The 17938-nt window shown below is 31.6% G+C and overlaps 1 protein-coding gene across 1 annotated transcript; it reads left to right on the plus strand.

Annotated features, from left to right (window-relative positions):
- The first annotated feature begins 5403 nt into the window (after positions 1–5403).
- Positions 5404–11316, plus strand: LOC104892672 (geraniol 8-hydroxylase-like). Its single transcript, XM_010678662.4, has 2 exons — positions 5404–6329; positions 10359–11316. The coding sequence occupies exons 1-2, from the start codon at positions 5424–5426 to the stop codon at positions 10977–10979; spliced, it is 1527 nt and encodes a 508-aa protein (XP_010676964.3). The 5' UTR covers positions 5404–5423; the 3' UTR covers positions 10980–11316.
- The last annotated feature ends 6622 nt before the right edge of the window (positions 11317–17938 follow it).

The following is a 17938-nucleotide window of genomic DNA, read 5'->3' on the forward strand; positions in this document are numbered from 1 at the left end:
TACATTCTAAGGTTTTGTGTGGAGTTCCTTATGTTATAAAATGACTTTTTGGTGCTTATTATTTGACACAACTTACAAACACTTTTAGCCTCTAGAACTTTAGGACTCCTTATAATTATTTTTTGGGTTTTTTTCTCCATCATAGTGAAGAAACTTGAATCCCCCCACTTGTGGACTTAAGTTTATTCTGACCAAACCACATAAATCTTTGTATTCTTCCGTTTATCTTCTTTGTTGTTTTTCTCATCTATGTTATTTCATTGATTTGTTTCTGCAATAATTAAGTTACAACACCCGGATACCTAATCGTATAGATGCCCCACGTCATTGATACGCCGAATTTTGGAACCAAACCACTGACTGAGGGTGCGTTCTGTTCAACTTAAAAAATTAAGTTTCAGGTCCAATAAGTTCAGATAAGTTCAGATAAGTTCAGATAAGTTGCAATAAGGTCTAATAAGTGCAATAAGTTCCAATAAGGTCTAATAAGGTCCAATAAGTTCCAATCAGGTGCAATAAGTTCCAATCAGGTGCAATAAGTTCCAATCAGGTCTAATAAGGTTCAATAAGTTCCAATCAGGTCTAATAAGGTCCAATAAGGTCCAAATAGTCAATGTTTAATAAACATTTGTATTATTATCCACTATTTTGTTATTCATAATTTCATATCACTATTAGCGGATTAGGTTATTATTAGAATTATAATTAAAGTACCACAATGATTATATAGTATTATACTTGTATTAGTGTCTATTATTTTATTATTTATTTGTATTATGTCTATTATTTTATTATTTATTTGTATTATGTCTATTATTTTATTATTCATATTACTGTTAGCTGATTATGTTATTATTAGAATTTTTTATTAAAGTACCACAATGTATAGTATTATACTTGTATTATTGTCTATTATTTGATTATTCATATTGCTATTGAATAATATTATAATCATGGTCAAATAATTAAGGTTAACAATAATAATAATAATAATTACATATAATAATAATAATAGTAATAATAATAATAATTACATAATAATAATTAAGGTTAACAATAATTATAATCATGGTCAAATAATTAAGGTTAATAATAATAATAATAATAATAATTACATAATAATAATTAAGGTTAACAATAATAATGATTATTAATTTTTTGATTTTCTACTAGTGTTTTATAAAATTAAAACAACACTATTAGATATATTAGTGATGAAAGTTATGTATAGGCAAATATATAAATAGTAATTTTTTTTGTTAAATTAATTATCATAAGAGATAATTAATAATCATTATTTTTAAAGGACGAATTATAATAATTATTATTCCATAAAAAATTTTGAGGGGTAGTATTACGTTAGTGGTAATATTTATGTTATTCATGGTCAATGTTTTTGTCTAATAAGGTCAAATAAGTTTCAATCAGGTTCAATAAGGTCTAATAAGTTTCAATCAGGTCCAATAAGGTCTAATAAGTTTCAATCAGGGTCAATAAGTTCCAATAAGATCCAATAAGGTCAATCAGGTTCAATCAGGTCCAATAAGTTCCAATCAGGTTCAATCAGGTCCAATAAGTTGAATCAGGTGCAATCAGGTCCAATCAGGTTTAATAAGTTCAATAAGTTCAGTTCAGGTTCAATAAGTTCAGTTCAGATAAGTTCCAATAAGTTCAGGTCCAATAAGTTGAATAGAACGCACCCTGAGTGACCGCACAACAGCAAAAATTAAAGATACAACATGAGCACGAAATAAATATGCCTGCATGTCCATTTTTACATCAGTATACTGTATACTGTATATAGTATATTGCTGCCAGCTTGCCACGAATGGTGTAATGTCTAAGGCTTGGATTAAGTTTCGTCACCACGTAACGCTGGGAACACATTCATTTTAATTTTTCGGCGAAATCACTTTCGAAGTTATGTGTGGTGTTGGTCTTTTCTACTGTAGCTTTAGCACATGCAAATGGGTAGCTAGGCCTAGCTGTTCTAATCAAAACCAAAACGTAAAAAACATGGAATAGCAATATAGCATCAAATCATCAACACATTGTTATCACAAGTCATGACACTCTTGGGTAATATTGGAACATTTCCTAGGGCAGACTTGTTACTTGTTACTCCCTCCGTTTCAAATTATAAGGCATGTAAACCACTTTTACGCATATTAAGAATTTAGTTAGTTTTAGTTAGATTTGCATAGGTAATAAGAATTGACATTAAATATTGTATTGATAATAGAAAATAACCTATAATATTATCTTGATAGTATAAAGTTGCATTTAATTTTACATTGGTAATGGAAAATGCCTTATATTTTGAAACAAAATTTTTTGGCTAAAATGACTTATAATTTGAAACAGAGGGAGTAGCAGTTATCCCAACTCTTACGGGCTACGGCATTGGTATTTGGTGAGGGGACGCGGTTCGAATCAATGAACAAAAAGTAAGTGCAATTCCTAATATAATTATCTAACACTAAATATATAGAGTAATAATGTATAATATTGAGAAAAAACACAATAAAATCAAGCTCGCCAATAAACTAAAGTTTTCGTCCGTAACATTTGATATTTAAGTATGTACAAGAATTAAGGAGCATTTGCAGCCCTTCCTCGTAATCTTACCAAATTTTATGCTAATTGATTGGCTTCTCATATCTCATATTATCATGCTTTCAATACCAAATTTCATGCTTTCAAGCTCGACAATACCAAATTATATACAAGTAAAAATTATAAAAGTTACTGTATCGGGGCTGACTAAGTTCCATATCGGTTTAATAAGGCCGAAATAAAATAATGAGGTCGCACATGTTTTCTACAAAACCGTTGAATTCGTCTTGCCGGTTCTATTGAGATGTCTTACCGGTATCATCTTACGGGCCTATTGCCAAGAGTTTGGGCTTGATCTAGTTCTATCTATCAGCTCCTACGTGCCTAGAGATAGATTTTGTATACAAGATAAGAGTATATCCCAAGGGAATATACATGGAATATCCCCCGTAAATACAGGGCCCAACCTGTACACGGGTCTATCCGGGTTTTCTATAAATACCCCGTTGATCTGAGTCATAAGGTACGTTGACGAATCCCAAGAATCTATACTTGAGACCTACCGGTTTACCCATAACTGACTTAGGCATCGGAGGGGTTCCTCGGATCAACCCCCGAGGCTAGTTTACGTGTTCTCTCTTGCAGGAATTGGAATCGGCTTGATTGACTAAAGACATCCCGGTTCGTACCCTAAAACTTGTCCCATACCAGAACAGTTACATTTCATGAAAGTATGTCACGAGACGAATTTTACAAGATACCACTTACTATGTTTTCCATTATGTATAAATTACATATCTTACTCAAAGTAAAAAGTTTAAATAGTGGAAAAAATACATTTGTTGCATTTAAAAAGAAACGGAGGAAGTAGTATATATTTAATCTTTTACATTTTTCTCTTCATCAATGGCGGTAAATTCTAACTTATCTAATTAAAAATATACTAATTTTGTTCTGCAAAGGAAAAATTTCATAATCAGTTAGTTAGCTTGATTTCCTTCTCAATAAACATATCTTATACGTACATCGGTACATGCCTTCTAAAATTGTAGAATAATACCTGTCAAAAAAAAAAACTAATCAACTCAAATAATATTTATGTGAAAATATCTAAAATTATTATTGTAAGATACGTGAACGCACCATAACTAATTTTAGGTGTGAATTAATTTGGAGATACCCTAAGCTTTATTGGAACTAATTACTATCTACTTGAAATTTATTTCTTCACAAAGTGAAATTAACAAACCCTAAACCTCATATAATGTACTCCCTCTGTTTTTTTTTATCTTTCTCACTTAGAATCTTGACACTATTCATGCATAGAGAGAATCTTCTCAAATGTTCTCAATTTATAAGAAAAAACATAGTCATGTGGGGTCTTGTTTGATTCGTCTCAATTAGTACTTTATTAAAATTCAATCGTTATAATTTTTACTAATATATAATGAAAGATATTTAAGTTTTAAAACGTGCATTGGCAAACGTGCAAAGTCAAAGTAGGAATGATAAAAAAAACAGAGGGAGTATATATTACTACTCATTAAGCTAATCTATACAAATATATTAAAAGGCGTGCGGAAACAAAAAAATTGTGTCATGTGACGCTCTCTCTAGGGAGTTTTAGTTCATGTAATCTGTGTACAATAAAAAAAATTAAGAAATTGCATAGTATAGGCCAGTGTTTGATCCCAAGACCTCAAGTACATATACTAAAGTTCTAACCACTGGGCTAAGTTGTATTTAGTGTTATTATCATAAAGTATTATATTAATAAATAAAATTTTTTCTTACCCGGGACATAGCTCGGGCCTAATAACTAGTGTTAATAATACCGTGTCCTACTTTTCAATAATCTTATATAGAAAAACTATTCAAATTTTCATCAACCTCCATAACCATTTCATTGTATTGTATTCTTACACATTAACCTACATTTTAAAAAAAATGTATTATATATTTCATCAGTAATTATATATTTATATATATGTATTGAAGTCAAAGTTATATTGATGAATAATTCATATTATAATTTACTATGTAGAAAATTTACAAGTAACTGGAAGATCATTTCTTAATAAGCACAATCCAATGTCTATAAGTCTTTTTTTCAACTTTTCTCAAGTGTTTGATTTAAGACTTCAAATTCACATTGATAAATATATAGGGCATCACCCAAACCAACAACTACTATATAGTGAAAATGTTTAGTTCCAATAAGATGGCTGAAATATAGTAAGTAAATATAGAGAAGGAGAAGTTTAGAATAAGGCTATGTTTGGCAACACTAGCTGAAAAGGAGTTGAAACTAATAAGGTGGCTGAAATTGATTAGGTAGCAGCCGAATCTGATAAGCTAGCTGATTGCATAACGTGTTTGGTAAAATGATTTATGACTATAGCTGAAATATCTTTTTAACTTAAAAAGATAAAAAGGAAAATATTTTTTAGGCTTAAAAAGATAAAAAGAAAATAAAAAAATTTAGCACCTGATCTCAAACTGTATCTTTTACTCAAACCCAACTTCAATCAAATTTCGGACTTAAGTTTTATTTGAGTTCCTCCACCAAACGCCACTAATCATATAAGGTAACTTAAAATTGTAGCACCTTATCATTAAAGTTCCCTGAAATGCTTCCCCAAACAGAATCTAAAAGGTTAGAATTTAATCCTCTAAACTGTCCTAACTCGAAAGGTCAGTGTAAAGACAACTCCTTCAGATCGATCAGCAAGTTATTAATTTAGCACTTGGAACTCTATATAAGATAAATTCTGTCAATCAGCAATTATATCTCAATAACTGAAATAATCCTCAAACACCCATCCCCCCCCCCCCCTCCCTCTCTCATTTTCTCCAAAACATATCACATGGATTTATTAAGCTATTTTGTTTGGGTGATACCATTATATGCAACAATAATTTTTTGCCTAATCTTATTTACAAAACACAAATCATATGCTAAAGACTTACCCCCTGGACCTTCCCCTTTACCTATTTTTGGCAATCTCTTGAGTTTGGTACCCTACACCACCAAGCCCCATAAGTACTTCGCCGAGCTAGCTAAGACTCATGGCCCTATCATGAGCCTTCAACTTGGCTCCATTACCGCCATTATTGTCTCGAATTCCATGCTCGCCAAACAAGTCCTTCTCAAAAACCACAAAATTTCCTCCACCCTCTATGATCTTGACGCCGTTCAAGCTCATGATCATGAGAAGTTCTCAATCGGCCCGTTATCGGCTTCTTCACCCATGTGGAAGATCCTTAGAAAAATTTACAATACTCGATTGTTAAGTGATAATATGATGGAAGCCATGCAAACTCATAGATATAGAATATTGGAAGATTTGTTATGTTACGTGAAAAAATGCTCGGAAGCTAACGTTTGTGTTGATGTTGGACAAGCTGTTTATGATGCTTCTTTCAATATGATATCTAGTACCATTTTCTCTATGGATTTGTTAAGTGATGCACGGATAATAGAGATTAAAAATTTGATGGATTGTATTATACAAGAGATTGGTAGGCCTAATATCGTGGATTGTTATCCTTTCCTCAAGATAATTGATCCACAACGGATTAGGCATCGTTTAACAACTTATTGTGTGAAATTGTTTAAGTTATTTGATGAAATTGTAGGGATGAGATTGAAATCCAAAGAAAGACGAGTTAACCGTGAAGGATCGTATAGTGATTTATTGGACGTGATTTTGGAAGTTATGGAAGAACAAAGCGATGAAATCAGTCGAGATCACCTCCACCATCTATTATTGGTAAGTACAGTATATATTTGCATTGCTTTAAATATGAGTATGTTATAAAGTCTAGTAACTTTTCAAGGGGGTTACGTAATTAAGATGGGAGCTAGCATGGAAAAATGAAGAGAAAATCTCGTATATAAATGTTCTATCCATCTCTAGATATCCGAAATCTCGGATCGGATCGGCGGATTTTCGGATCGGATATTTCGGATCGGATATTTTTGCACACCCCTAGATACTAGGTCATGTGCTCTAAGGGGGGGGAAGTACGTAGTTGATTAACTCATTGATCAGATTTGATGCATGGGAGGATTAAGTTAATTTTTTTTATCATGCCTCAAATCTTTGGTCCCATTTTTCTATACCATTATATATATGTACCATTTAATATAATTGGTACATATCATTAGATTCAAACCAACTTATCCAAAACAATTAGGCAAAGAATAATTGATAGGAGTGATTATTACGGATAGGCCACCGATCCAAAGTTTCGGATTGGAGAACATGTGATCCAAATCCGATCTGAAAAAATCTAATATTCGAAATTTCAGATCTGATCAGTGATAACTATACTGAAAAATTGATTTTTCAAAGAAATTTTTTTTTAAAAAAAATTCAGATCGAATCGAATAACCGGATATCTTCATATTTACGGTCATGGAACCAGCTATTTTATGATATTTTTCCGGATATCAAAAATATCCGTTTGATTTCCCATGCTTCGAAAAATGGAAAAGTTTGATACGTACTCGATCCAAAATATCCAAACACCCAAAAAATCAGAACGGGTATTGATCGATTATGTATGCATACCCTTGATAATTGACATCAATCAATAAAATTAAATGGCATTAATAATGATACAAATAAGTGGCACGAAATTATTATTTTTCCGTGAAATATATATACAAATGAAGAGGTTGAATGGCTGAAAGAACTCTTGCTTGAAAACATGTGGTTTTATATAGGATCTAAAAAAAGAAAAACAGAATTTTCATAAGATGACTTATTTTGAGCTTGTTAAATATATAATTTTAGTTTATACTACTACTGTTAAAACCAAAAAGTGAAAAACTGGCACAAATCCCTAATAAGGGTGCGTTCTATTCAACTTATTGGACCTGAACTTATTGGAACTTATCTGAACTGAACTTATTGAACCTGAACTGAACTTATTGGAACTTATTAAACCTGATTGGAACTTATTGGACCTGATTCAACTTATTGGACCTGATTGAACCTGATTGAAACTTATTAGACCTGATTGAACCTGATTGACCTTATTAGACCTTATTGAAACTTATTGACCCTGATTGCAACTTATTAGACCTTATTGGACCTGATTGAAACTTATTAGACCTTATTGGACCTGATTGAAATTTATTTGACCTTATTAGACAAAAACATTGACCATGAATAACATAAATATTACCACTAATGTAAATACTACCCTCAAAATTTTTTATGGAATAATTATTATTATAATTCGTCCTTTAAAAATAATGATTATTAATTATCTCTTATGATAATTAATTTAACATTAAAATTACTATTTATATATTTGCCTATACATAACTTTCATCACTAATATATCTAATAGTGTTGTTTTAATTTTATAAAACACTAGTAGAAAATCAAAAAATTAATTATTATTATTATTATTATTATTATTAACCTTAATTATTTGACCATGATTATAATATTATTCAATAGCAATATGAATAATCAAATAATAGACAATAATACAAGTATAATACTATACATTGTGGTACTTTAATAAAAAATTCTAATAATAACTATTCAGCTAATAGTAATATGAATATAAAAATAATAGACATAATACAAATAAATTATAAAATAATGGACATAATACAATAAATAATAAAATAATAGACATAATACAAATAAATAATAAATAATAGACACTAATACAAGTATAATACTATATGATCCTTGTGGTACTTTAATTGAAATTCTAATAATAACATAATCCGCTAATAGTGATACGAAATTATGAATAACAAAATAGTGGACAATAATACAAATGTTTATTAAACATTGACTATTTGGACCTTATTGGACCTTATTAGACCTGATTGGAACTTATTGGACCTTATTGCACCTGATTGGAACTTATTGCACCTGATTGGAACTTATTGCACCTGATTGGAACTTATTGCACCTGATTGGAACTTATTGGAACTTATTAGACCTTATTGGAACTTATTGCACTTATTAGACCTTATTGCAACTTATCTGAACTTATCTGAACTTATCTGAACTTATTGGACCTGAAACTTAATTTTTTAAGTTGAACAGAACGCACCCTAAGTCATATTCTCAACCGTGCCAAAATCTTATTTAAGAACCATTGACAATGATTTGAACGTACATGAGGTCGGCAATGTAACAGCAGCCGGCTACTTTCCCTTGTTTTTCAATAGCATAGTAATTAGTATGGGAACTTCTTGAATTACTATGTTGTTTGATTGTGATGTTCTTCCAACTACTATATATATGTAAATATATTAAAAGGTGTGTATAAACAAAAAAAAAATTTAAATATATTAAAAGGTGTGTATAAACAAAAAAAAAAATGTATCATGTGGCGCTTTTTCTAAGGAGTTTTAGTTCATGTAATTTATGTACAATAAAATTTTTAGAAATTGCGTAGTATATGATTTGATCCTAAAACCTTAAATACATATACTAAAGTCTTAACCACTAAATTAAGTTGTATTTAGTGTTATTATCATAAAATATTAAATGAAAATTTTTCTTACCCGAGGTATAGTCCGGGCCTAATAACTAATTAAAGTTTATAAATAAGATATTAATACTATCTGCTAATTGTTAAACTGACGTATCACTTATGGGTTGATAATTCGCTCATTGCCCATTATTTGTTGTTCGTGTTCAATTTTAAAGAAAAGGTGGGGAAATTCTAACTTTTTGAGGCTTGTTTTAACATAATTTTGACATCATCACAATTCACAGTTGACTTAAATAAATTCTATTGTTTTGATGGTGGATTACCTCACCCTCAAGAATGCTAACGGTGAGTGTCATTTTGTAATCTAAGATATTAGTGTTGACACTAATGATTACATACTTGCTATTACTATCAAATAAAGTAGTAGTAATGTATTATCGGAATATTTTGTAATACCAGTTGAATACGTACAACGGTGCAATGAGAGACTGAGAGTGAGGGATAACCTAGTGATTAGTGCTTTCCTCTCGGTTTAAGGAGCCAAGGAAGTGTTGGGATTGATTCTCATCCTTGGCAAATTGGAATCCCCTTAATTCCTCCAACTTATCAAGATTTATCCTTACCTTCTTAAAATAAAAAATAAAAAAGTACAACCTTACAACGATATCACTATCCAACCATAACTTTTACGTATTTTTAAATTCTTAAATTACTATGAAATTAATATTGATAACTATAATAACTTCTATTGGTGCTCAAAAAATTTGCTGATTTGGTACTATCAATAAGTATTGAGATTCAAAAATGGATTATCGCTATTACTCCTATTATGGGTTAAAGCTTGCTCACCTTATCCCCACCTTATTTAATTATTGTTTTGGGCTCATCTATCGTCTCGTAATATAGTGCTTATATTTTTTTTGGGTATTTCAAAATATTGTGTCTACTTTCTTTTTCATCAATATGTTTGGACTAAATTATCCTTCATTTCTACATAAATTTTCCAAATTACCCATATCTTAATTTCTTTCAAAATATGTGCCTCTATTTATTACGAGGGTGAGATAATTATTTTTAATAATATGTAATGAAAGATAATTATTTAAGATATTACTTCCTTTCTATTTTTTTTTATCTTTCCTACTTTGACTTTGCATGTTTGTCAATGCACTTATTCTACAATAATTATCTTTCATTACATATTAGTAAAAATTATAATAGTTGAATATTAATAAAGTACTCATTGAGACGAATCAAACAAGACCCTACGTGACTATATGCACTAATACTATATTTTGGAAACAAAAATTCCTAATGTATGATAGGATCTCCTTGGTGCTGGAATGGACACAACTTCGAAAACAATAGAGTGGGCAATGGCAGAATTACTCCGAAATCCTAGCGTTCTACACAAATTACAAGCAGAAGTAGATGAAGTGGTGGGAAAAGATAAAAATACATTAGTCTTGGAATCAAACATATCGCAACTTCCATACCTCCAAGCAGTCGTTAAAGAAACCCTAAGACTTCATCCAGCAGCTCCATTGTTACTACCACGTAAACTGGAGCAAAACATTGATATAAATGGTTTTCTACTCCCAAAGGGTGCCATGCTTATTGTTAATGCATGGGCTATCGGTCGCGACGCAAGTACCTGGACTGATCCGGATACATTCTCTCCGGAGCGGTTCTTAGGCTTGGAGCTTGATGTGAAGACACAATTTTCTCAGTTATTTACATTTGGTGCTGGAAAGAAGATTTGCCCTGGGATGCCCTTGGCCATGTGTATGATATCTTTGGTGTTGGGTAACTTGATTCACACGTTTGATTGGAAACTTGAAGATTATGGGGAGTTGCAGCATGTTTTAGACATGGATGATCATTACGGAATTACTATTAAGAAGGCTAAGTCGTTACGTGCTTTTCCCACCCAGCGTTTGTTATAGATAGTAATGACATAAACTGGCCTCAACACCTGAATTATAGTTCGGGTACACCCAACACCACCAACTATGACTAGTAGCCTAAACACCACCAACTATGAGGTGGGATGCATTCCGTACCATAAATGAGGCCGGAAGCCTAAAATGTTGCCACCCCGTAGTTGGTGGTGTTTAGGCTACTAGTCATAGTTGGTGATGTTGGGTGCACCTGAACTATAGTTCAGGATGTTGAGGACAATTTTACCTATGACAAAGTTTCTACTAGAATATAGAGTGTCTATGAACATATGTAATAAGTGCATTTAGGTTGCAAACTTGCACAATAATCGTATATGCATCTTTTTTATAAATTACTATTAATCATTTCACATCTTATACTCCTAACTAGCTCCCTGATTATCATATCGAAGTTGTATATATATGATCAAATCTCCAGTCGTTCCTACGGGGTTACTGAGCTAGTTAAATTATGTTAGCTCATAGTACATTTACAGTTCCGTTCTTTGTCTTTCAAGTGTATTTTAAGCAAATTCATGAAAATATTACTTAAAAGTACTTCCTCCGTTTTTTTTAAACTAGTTATTAGGCCCGGGCTATGCCCCGGGTAAGAAAAAATTTCATTTATTAATATAATACTTTATGATAACAACAATAAACACAACTTAGCCTAGTGGTTAAGACTTTAGTATATGTACTTGAGGTCTCGTGATCAAACCCTATACTACATAATTTCTAAATTTCTTTTTATCGTACATAGATTACATGAACTAAAACTCCATAGGGGTAGTACTGTAGTGGTCAACACTGCTTTTCAAATGGTATCATGCATACATAATTAATTTTAATGAACATGCAAATTTATTTATTTTTAAGGATCAAGGGATATGTTTAATAACATCAACTGTGGAAACATGGATCACCAAGAGACGTTAGATGAGATGGCGATTCTTTGAAAACCCTTACATAAGATCAGGGGTTCGAGCCCAAGCTTCAGCATATTTATTTTTAAAATAATGACCACTTGATTTTGTTGGTTAACAGACACGTGGCGAAATTCTGGTGGCAGGAGCAGGGTGCCACATGGCGCATCGACGTTGTTACGCACGCCTTTTAATATATTAGTATAGATGTTACGCTTTAGAAAAATCCGCTTACCTAACCAAATTTTGATTGAAGATTAAGCAAAGTAATAATGGGGATTAAAGGAAGTGGGCTCATCCCTCCCCCACCACCATCCCAACCCCTTCCCCACCCCCGCAGCCCCCCCTCCCCACCACCGCAACAGCCTCCTTCCCCACCCCGCCCATGTGAACTCCCACCACCACCCCCACCAGCCACCCGAAAACCCCACCTCCGTTGAAAACCCCACCCGCCGAAAATGGAAGACCGACGTGGTTTTGTGCAAAGATGGCGTGGTTTACGGTGGGTGGGGGTGGTGGGGGAGGTTTTGCATTGGCAAGGCTGCTGTGGTGGTGGGGAAGAGGCTGCAAGGTGGGGGAAGGGATTGGGCGGCTGAGGTGGTGGGGGAGGGGTGGTGGAAGAGAGGGAGGAGGTTCAATTAATTTAGATTAGTATATAATGAGATTAAATTAAGTTAGTTTAATTTTGGTTAATTGTTATAAGTAAGGATAAGTGAGTAATTTTGCAGCATAAAACTTTTCAATTTAGGAAATAAAAAAAAAGTGTAACATCTATTTTGAAGCATTCCGTTTTAGGAAAGTGTAACATCTAAAAAAACGGAGGAAATATATAAGTTTGTATCCTACAAAAATAGACAATTAATTAAACACAAAACTATATATTAAATTGGAATACTCTTCTAATTATGAATTTCTATTTCTAATGGGTAGATTATCCAATGAATAAAATAATCAGTTAACTTGCTAGCATGGAGAGTCGTGCCAAATTTGAACGATTGTGATCGATCAACTAATAAAATTTGCATCAATATCGTCACTATTTCGTCTAAAAATAGAGGTGGAAAAAACTGACGCAACCATTAATTTGACTAGAATCTGTTAACGACATTAGTAATTACGGGTTAAGGTTTCAAACCATTTCAATAAGTTAGTTGGATTTGATGGTTTTTAGTGGAGCCAGTTTGTCGGGTTGATTTGTAATTCCGTATGCGTGCAGGTCTCTTATTTGCTAATTGACGTGAAGAGATTGCATGGTAGTGAACTAGTGATTGACTGATTGTATTTTGTATATGTGTTAAGTTGGAGTAAAACCCATGGCAAGACACTTATTGGCATGGTGAGGCATGTAACACTTACACTCGGATTAAAATCGAATGTTGGATTGTTTGGCCCAAATTTCATTAGACCCATACTACCAACTACCAACTACCAAGAGATATTTCTCTAATCTCTACCTAAACTTTTGGACATCATTTCATGATTTCTCTAGAACTTTTGGAACATGCCGGCAAATTCATCAAGTTTAAGATATAACGTGGGAAAATATGGGAGGGAGCATGTGGTAATTTCTACACGCTTCCTTCACCGTGGTTGATACTCTATATAAATAAACCACATTTTTTAGTAACCATATTGAACAGTTAAAAATCGATCATATCAATTTAAAAAGATATATTTACAAAATAATTTCAATAAATTACATCACTACCGGCATATTTAGATTAAATAAATATTTCATATATATAGTTACATAAGGTTGTTGACACGTACATGTATCATTAGTATAATATATAATCTAACTTGATTAAATAAGATTCTTTGAATGAAGCATACTCCCCATTAGTTTATTAGATTATGCAACCTTCTATTAGCACATCTATTATCCTAACATAATTATGAAAAGTATATTCATATCACGGTGTAGATCATAGATGAGAATTCAAAGTTAATTGAAAATTTGCATAACAAACAATTAATAAACTCTATGTTAAATGTCAAACTATGAACTCTTATAAAAGGAAAGGATACAAAGAAAGGGGGAAAAGAGAGAAAGGAAGAAGTATATTTTAGATGTAATCTTTTATAATTTTGATCTACTCATAAAAATGTAAATGTTACATCCAAAAAAACAAAGGTAATATATCTATCGGCAAGCTAGTCAAATATGGATGAAGAGAATTGAGGTCCAAAAAAACAAAGGTAATATAGGTGCGTTCTCCTCAACTTAAAAAATTAAGTTTCAGGTCCAATAAGTTCAGATAAGTTGCAATAAGGTTCAATCAGGGCAATAAGTTTCAATCAGGTCTAATAAGGTCCAATAAGTTCCAATCAGGTGTAATAAGTTCCAATCAGATGCAATAAGTTCCAATCAGGTCTAATAAGGTCTAAAAAGGTCCAATAAGTGTCAATCAGGTCCAATAAGGTCCAAATAGTCAATGTTCAATAAATATTTGTATTATTATTTATTATTTTATTATTCATAATTTCATATCACTATTAGCTGATTATGTTATTATTAGAATTTTAATTAAAGTACCACAATGACTATATAGTATTATACTTGTATTAGTGTCTATTATTTTATTAAATATTTGTATTATTGTTTATTATTTTATTATTCATATTACTATTAGTTAATTATGTTATTATTAGAATTTTTTATTAAAGTACCACAATGTATAGTATTATACTTGTATTATTTTCTATTATTTGATTATTCATGTTACTATTAGCTGATTATATTATATTAAATAATATTATAATCATGGTCAATAATTAAGGTTAAAATAATATCATTATAATTACAATATTTTGCAATTCGTCTTTAAATAAGGAGTTATGCATTCTACTACCTTCAAGTAAATGAAGTGGAGTGAAAATTCTTCATATGTGCCAATTTTAACTTATTGGCAATAAATGTTAATCAACTTTTGATTTTCTACAAGTGCTTTATAAAAACAAAACAAGACTATTAGATTTATCAGTGGTGAAAGTTATGTACAGGCAAATATATAAATAGTAAAATGTTTTTGTTAAATTAATTGTCATAAAGATAATTAATAATAATTATTTTTTTAAAGAACGAATTTTAATGATTATTACTTCATAATAAATTTTGAGGGGTAGTATATTTACGTTAGGGGCAATATTTATGTTATTAATGGTCAATTATTTTTGTCTAATAAGGTCAAATAAGTTTCAATCAGGTCTAATAAGGTCTAATAAGTTTCAATAAGGTATAATAAGTTTCAATGAGGGCCAATAAGGTCTTATAAGTTTCAATAAGGTTAATAAGTTCCAATCAGGTCCAATAAGTTGAATCAGGTCCAATCAGGTTTAATAAGTTTTAATAAGTTCAGTTCAAATTCAATAAGTTCAATTTAGAACGCATAGTATAACATAATTTCACAATAGCACCTACTCAACGACTGTTTAACGAATCAATTGAAATAAAGCTGCCATAAAATATAAGATATTAAGTTGTAACGCTAGGTTAGTGCTAGTTGCTAAGGCTTAGGAGAGATATAATTGTGATTAGTGAGTTGTGACAACTGGACCAGGACGAAGTCAAAGTTTATGGCTCAGTCAAACTTCTATGAAATTTGTTGCCAGCAAAGAGAAAATATTCAATTATGTATCTGATTTTCTATACAAGAGCTCCGAACAATTAAGCTAGCATGTCTGCTGCCCCCCAACGCCTGTTCTCAAAGAAATTTATATATTCTCACGAGTCACAACATTGTACAGATTGGAAATTTGGAATGCATAAGTAGGTCATCTCAAAAAATCAACATGTTTAAAAAAAAAAAAAAACTACACTAAAAGTTTTTTTTTTTTTTGGAAAGAAAAGGATACATTTATTATGTATAAGATATAGGACCCTTGTAAATAAGGTTGTCCGTATTTTAATTTTAAGTTAATCACAAGATAATTACGTGAAACTGGCAAATTGGTAGCTTTGTGTTAATTTTTTTTTTTTAGATTTATATGAAAATGGGTCTGGGTGACCCAATAAGGAGGAGAGTTTAACCCACTTACAAGTTAGGAGGTTCCATCTTAAAACCAATTGGTGATAGGAGTAACTCCTTATCTTATAAAGTGGTTTATTCTCTCCTCTTTCTCCAATGTGGGACACTCACAAGTGGACTTTCAATGGGTTTCAACACTTTGTGTCGAGTTTACGGTAAAAAAATAAATCATTTCAACACTCGTTTAATTGTTTAGAACCATTTGATTGAAGATGTTTAATTTGACTTGTTAATTTAAATGGATCATTAATTGTGTTAAACCATTTATTATATTTTAATAAGAAATATAAAGATAAATTAATCTAGGATAAGTTACCCAATAACCATAGTAGTTTCATTTGATACCATTGTATGAATAATTCAAAGACGGGTTAGCTAAGTCGTAATACATAATTAGGGTTATTCAGAGTGCGGTCTGGACCACATCAAACGGAGCCAATGTATGAAGCCAAGCATCAGGTAAACTGTACGCTAATTACTACTACGAGAACAAGTTATCGGCTACCCTTCCCAACGTGACCAGATAAAGCTTAACAGAATTAAAGTATGCTCTAAGCATATTACTAAACACACAAAAAAACAAAACAAATAACAGTCAACAAATAGGGTCAAAACTCTAAATATAGGTATAGGTTGGTTGAATGCTTGTATTAGTGGGCAAATTAGATAATAAAGGATGCAATCATATCATATTTATAATATAAACCACAAAACATATTATTATTAATTATTAAACTATGCTATAAATGAAGCATCAGGAAATACAGTATTTTGAGACAGCCAGAAGATAGGAGACATGCTTCGTTGTCATGCTTCTTATTCACCATATAACGACCTACCAAACTCCAAATCACATTATTAATCATCTACTAATCTTTGCTATAAAAAACCATACTATATAAATAGACTCAAATAAAGACTTGATTGAAGATCATCTTAATTAAGAAAGCAAGATGATGAACAATGTCTATAAGAAGGAAGCATGCAAAGAATGTAGGCGGCCATTACCCAAAAGAGGCCATATAAAATTGCGGATAGCAACAATTGCTTGCCATTTTATCATCTTCAAGCTTCTAAGGCGAGCTTCGAATCGCGTCGTCGACGACTTCAATCAAACATAAACCTCTTTGAGAGAGTGTAGCTAATGATATTACTCTGTAGTGTGTTCTACTTCCTTGTGTTTTTTTCTTCCTCTTTGGCCTGGAATAGTAGAATACTTACTCTGTTTCTGTTTTCTTAGACTTTGCTCAATTGGAAATTGCACCGTTTATAATTTTGTCTATCAATATCTTTTAAACAAAATTGACGACAACAATCTCAATTGCGTCTCAACTTCTTAAAACAGTCTCAAATACATGACTTATAACTTGAAACTTTTGTCTTTTATATTAGTTACAACGTTTTAACTTTTATATTTGTCGATGCATGATTTTATTTGTTAATATCTTTGATCGTATCGGATGACAAAGATCCAACAATAACCAATCAACAATAGGCCCAACGGTAAGTACTTCTCAAATACATCACCTGACCAACAAGACTCCATATAGAGCCCATTGCACAATGACCACGTAGCTGAAAGCCCACATCTTTCCCTTCTCACACAGACATAAACCACGTTATAGCCCACCAACATATATAGCAGCCCACATGTATCCACGTTTTGGCATGTACACAATACACGACTTCCACCCCTAACTTAACTTCAAAGCCCAAACTTTTTTTTGGTTGGGCAAGGATAAGTGTCTTATTAGACTAGTAAATTTTATGACTTAAACTTGATACAATTGAAGAGACAAAGGTTTAAGGATTGTAATAGACTTTTTGCCAGAATGCACTAATTTACTTATACTATCATTGTTCACCATATAGACTAGTAAATTAGTTATTAGGCCTGGGCTATGCCCCGGGTAAGAAAAATTTCATTTATTAATATTGTACTTTGATATGATATCACTAAATACAACTTGGTCTAGTGGTTAAAACTTTAGTACATAAACTTGAGGTCACGGGA

The sequence above is a fragment of the Beta vulgaris genome, chromosome 5 (genome assembly GCF_026745355.1).
Source record: "Beta vulgaris subsp. vulgaris cultivar EL10 chromosome 5, EL10.2, whole genome shotgun sequence".
Lineage (NCBI taxonomy): Eukaryota > Viridiplantae > Streptophyta > Magnoliopsida > Caryophyllales > Amaranthaceae > Beta > Beta vulgaris.

Bases quoted from the DNA above. Each gene is read 5' to 3' on its own strand.
- LOC104892672 (XM_010678662.4), top strand. From the start codon at position 5,424: ATGGATTTATTAAGCTATTTTGTTTGGGTGATACCATTATATGCAACA. The intron at 6,330-10,358 runs GTAAGTACAGTA...AATGTATGATAG, and splicing joins ACCTCCACCATCTATTATTG to GATCTCCTTGGTGCTGGAAT.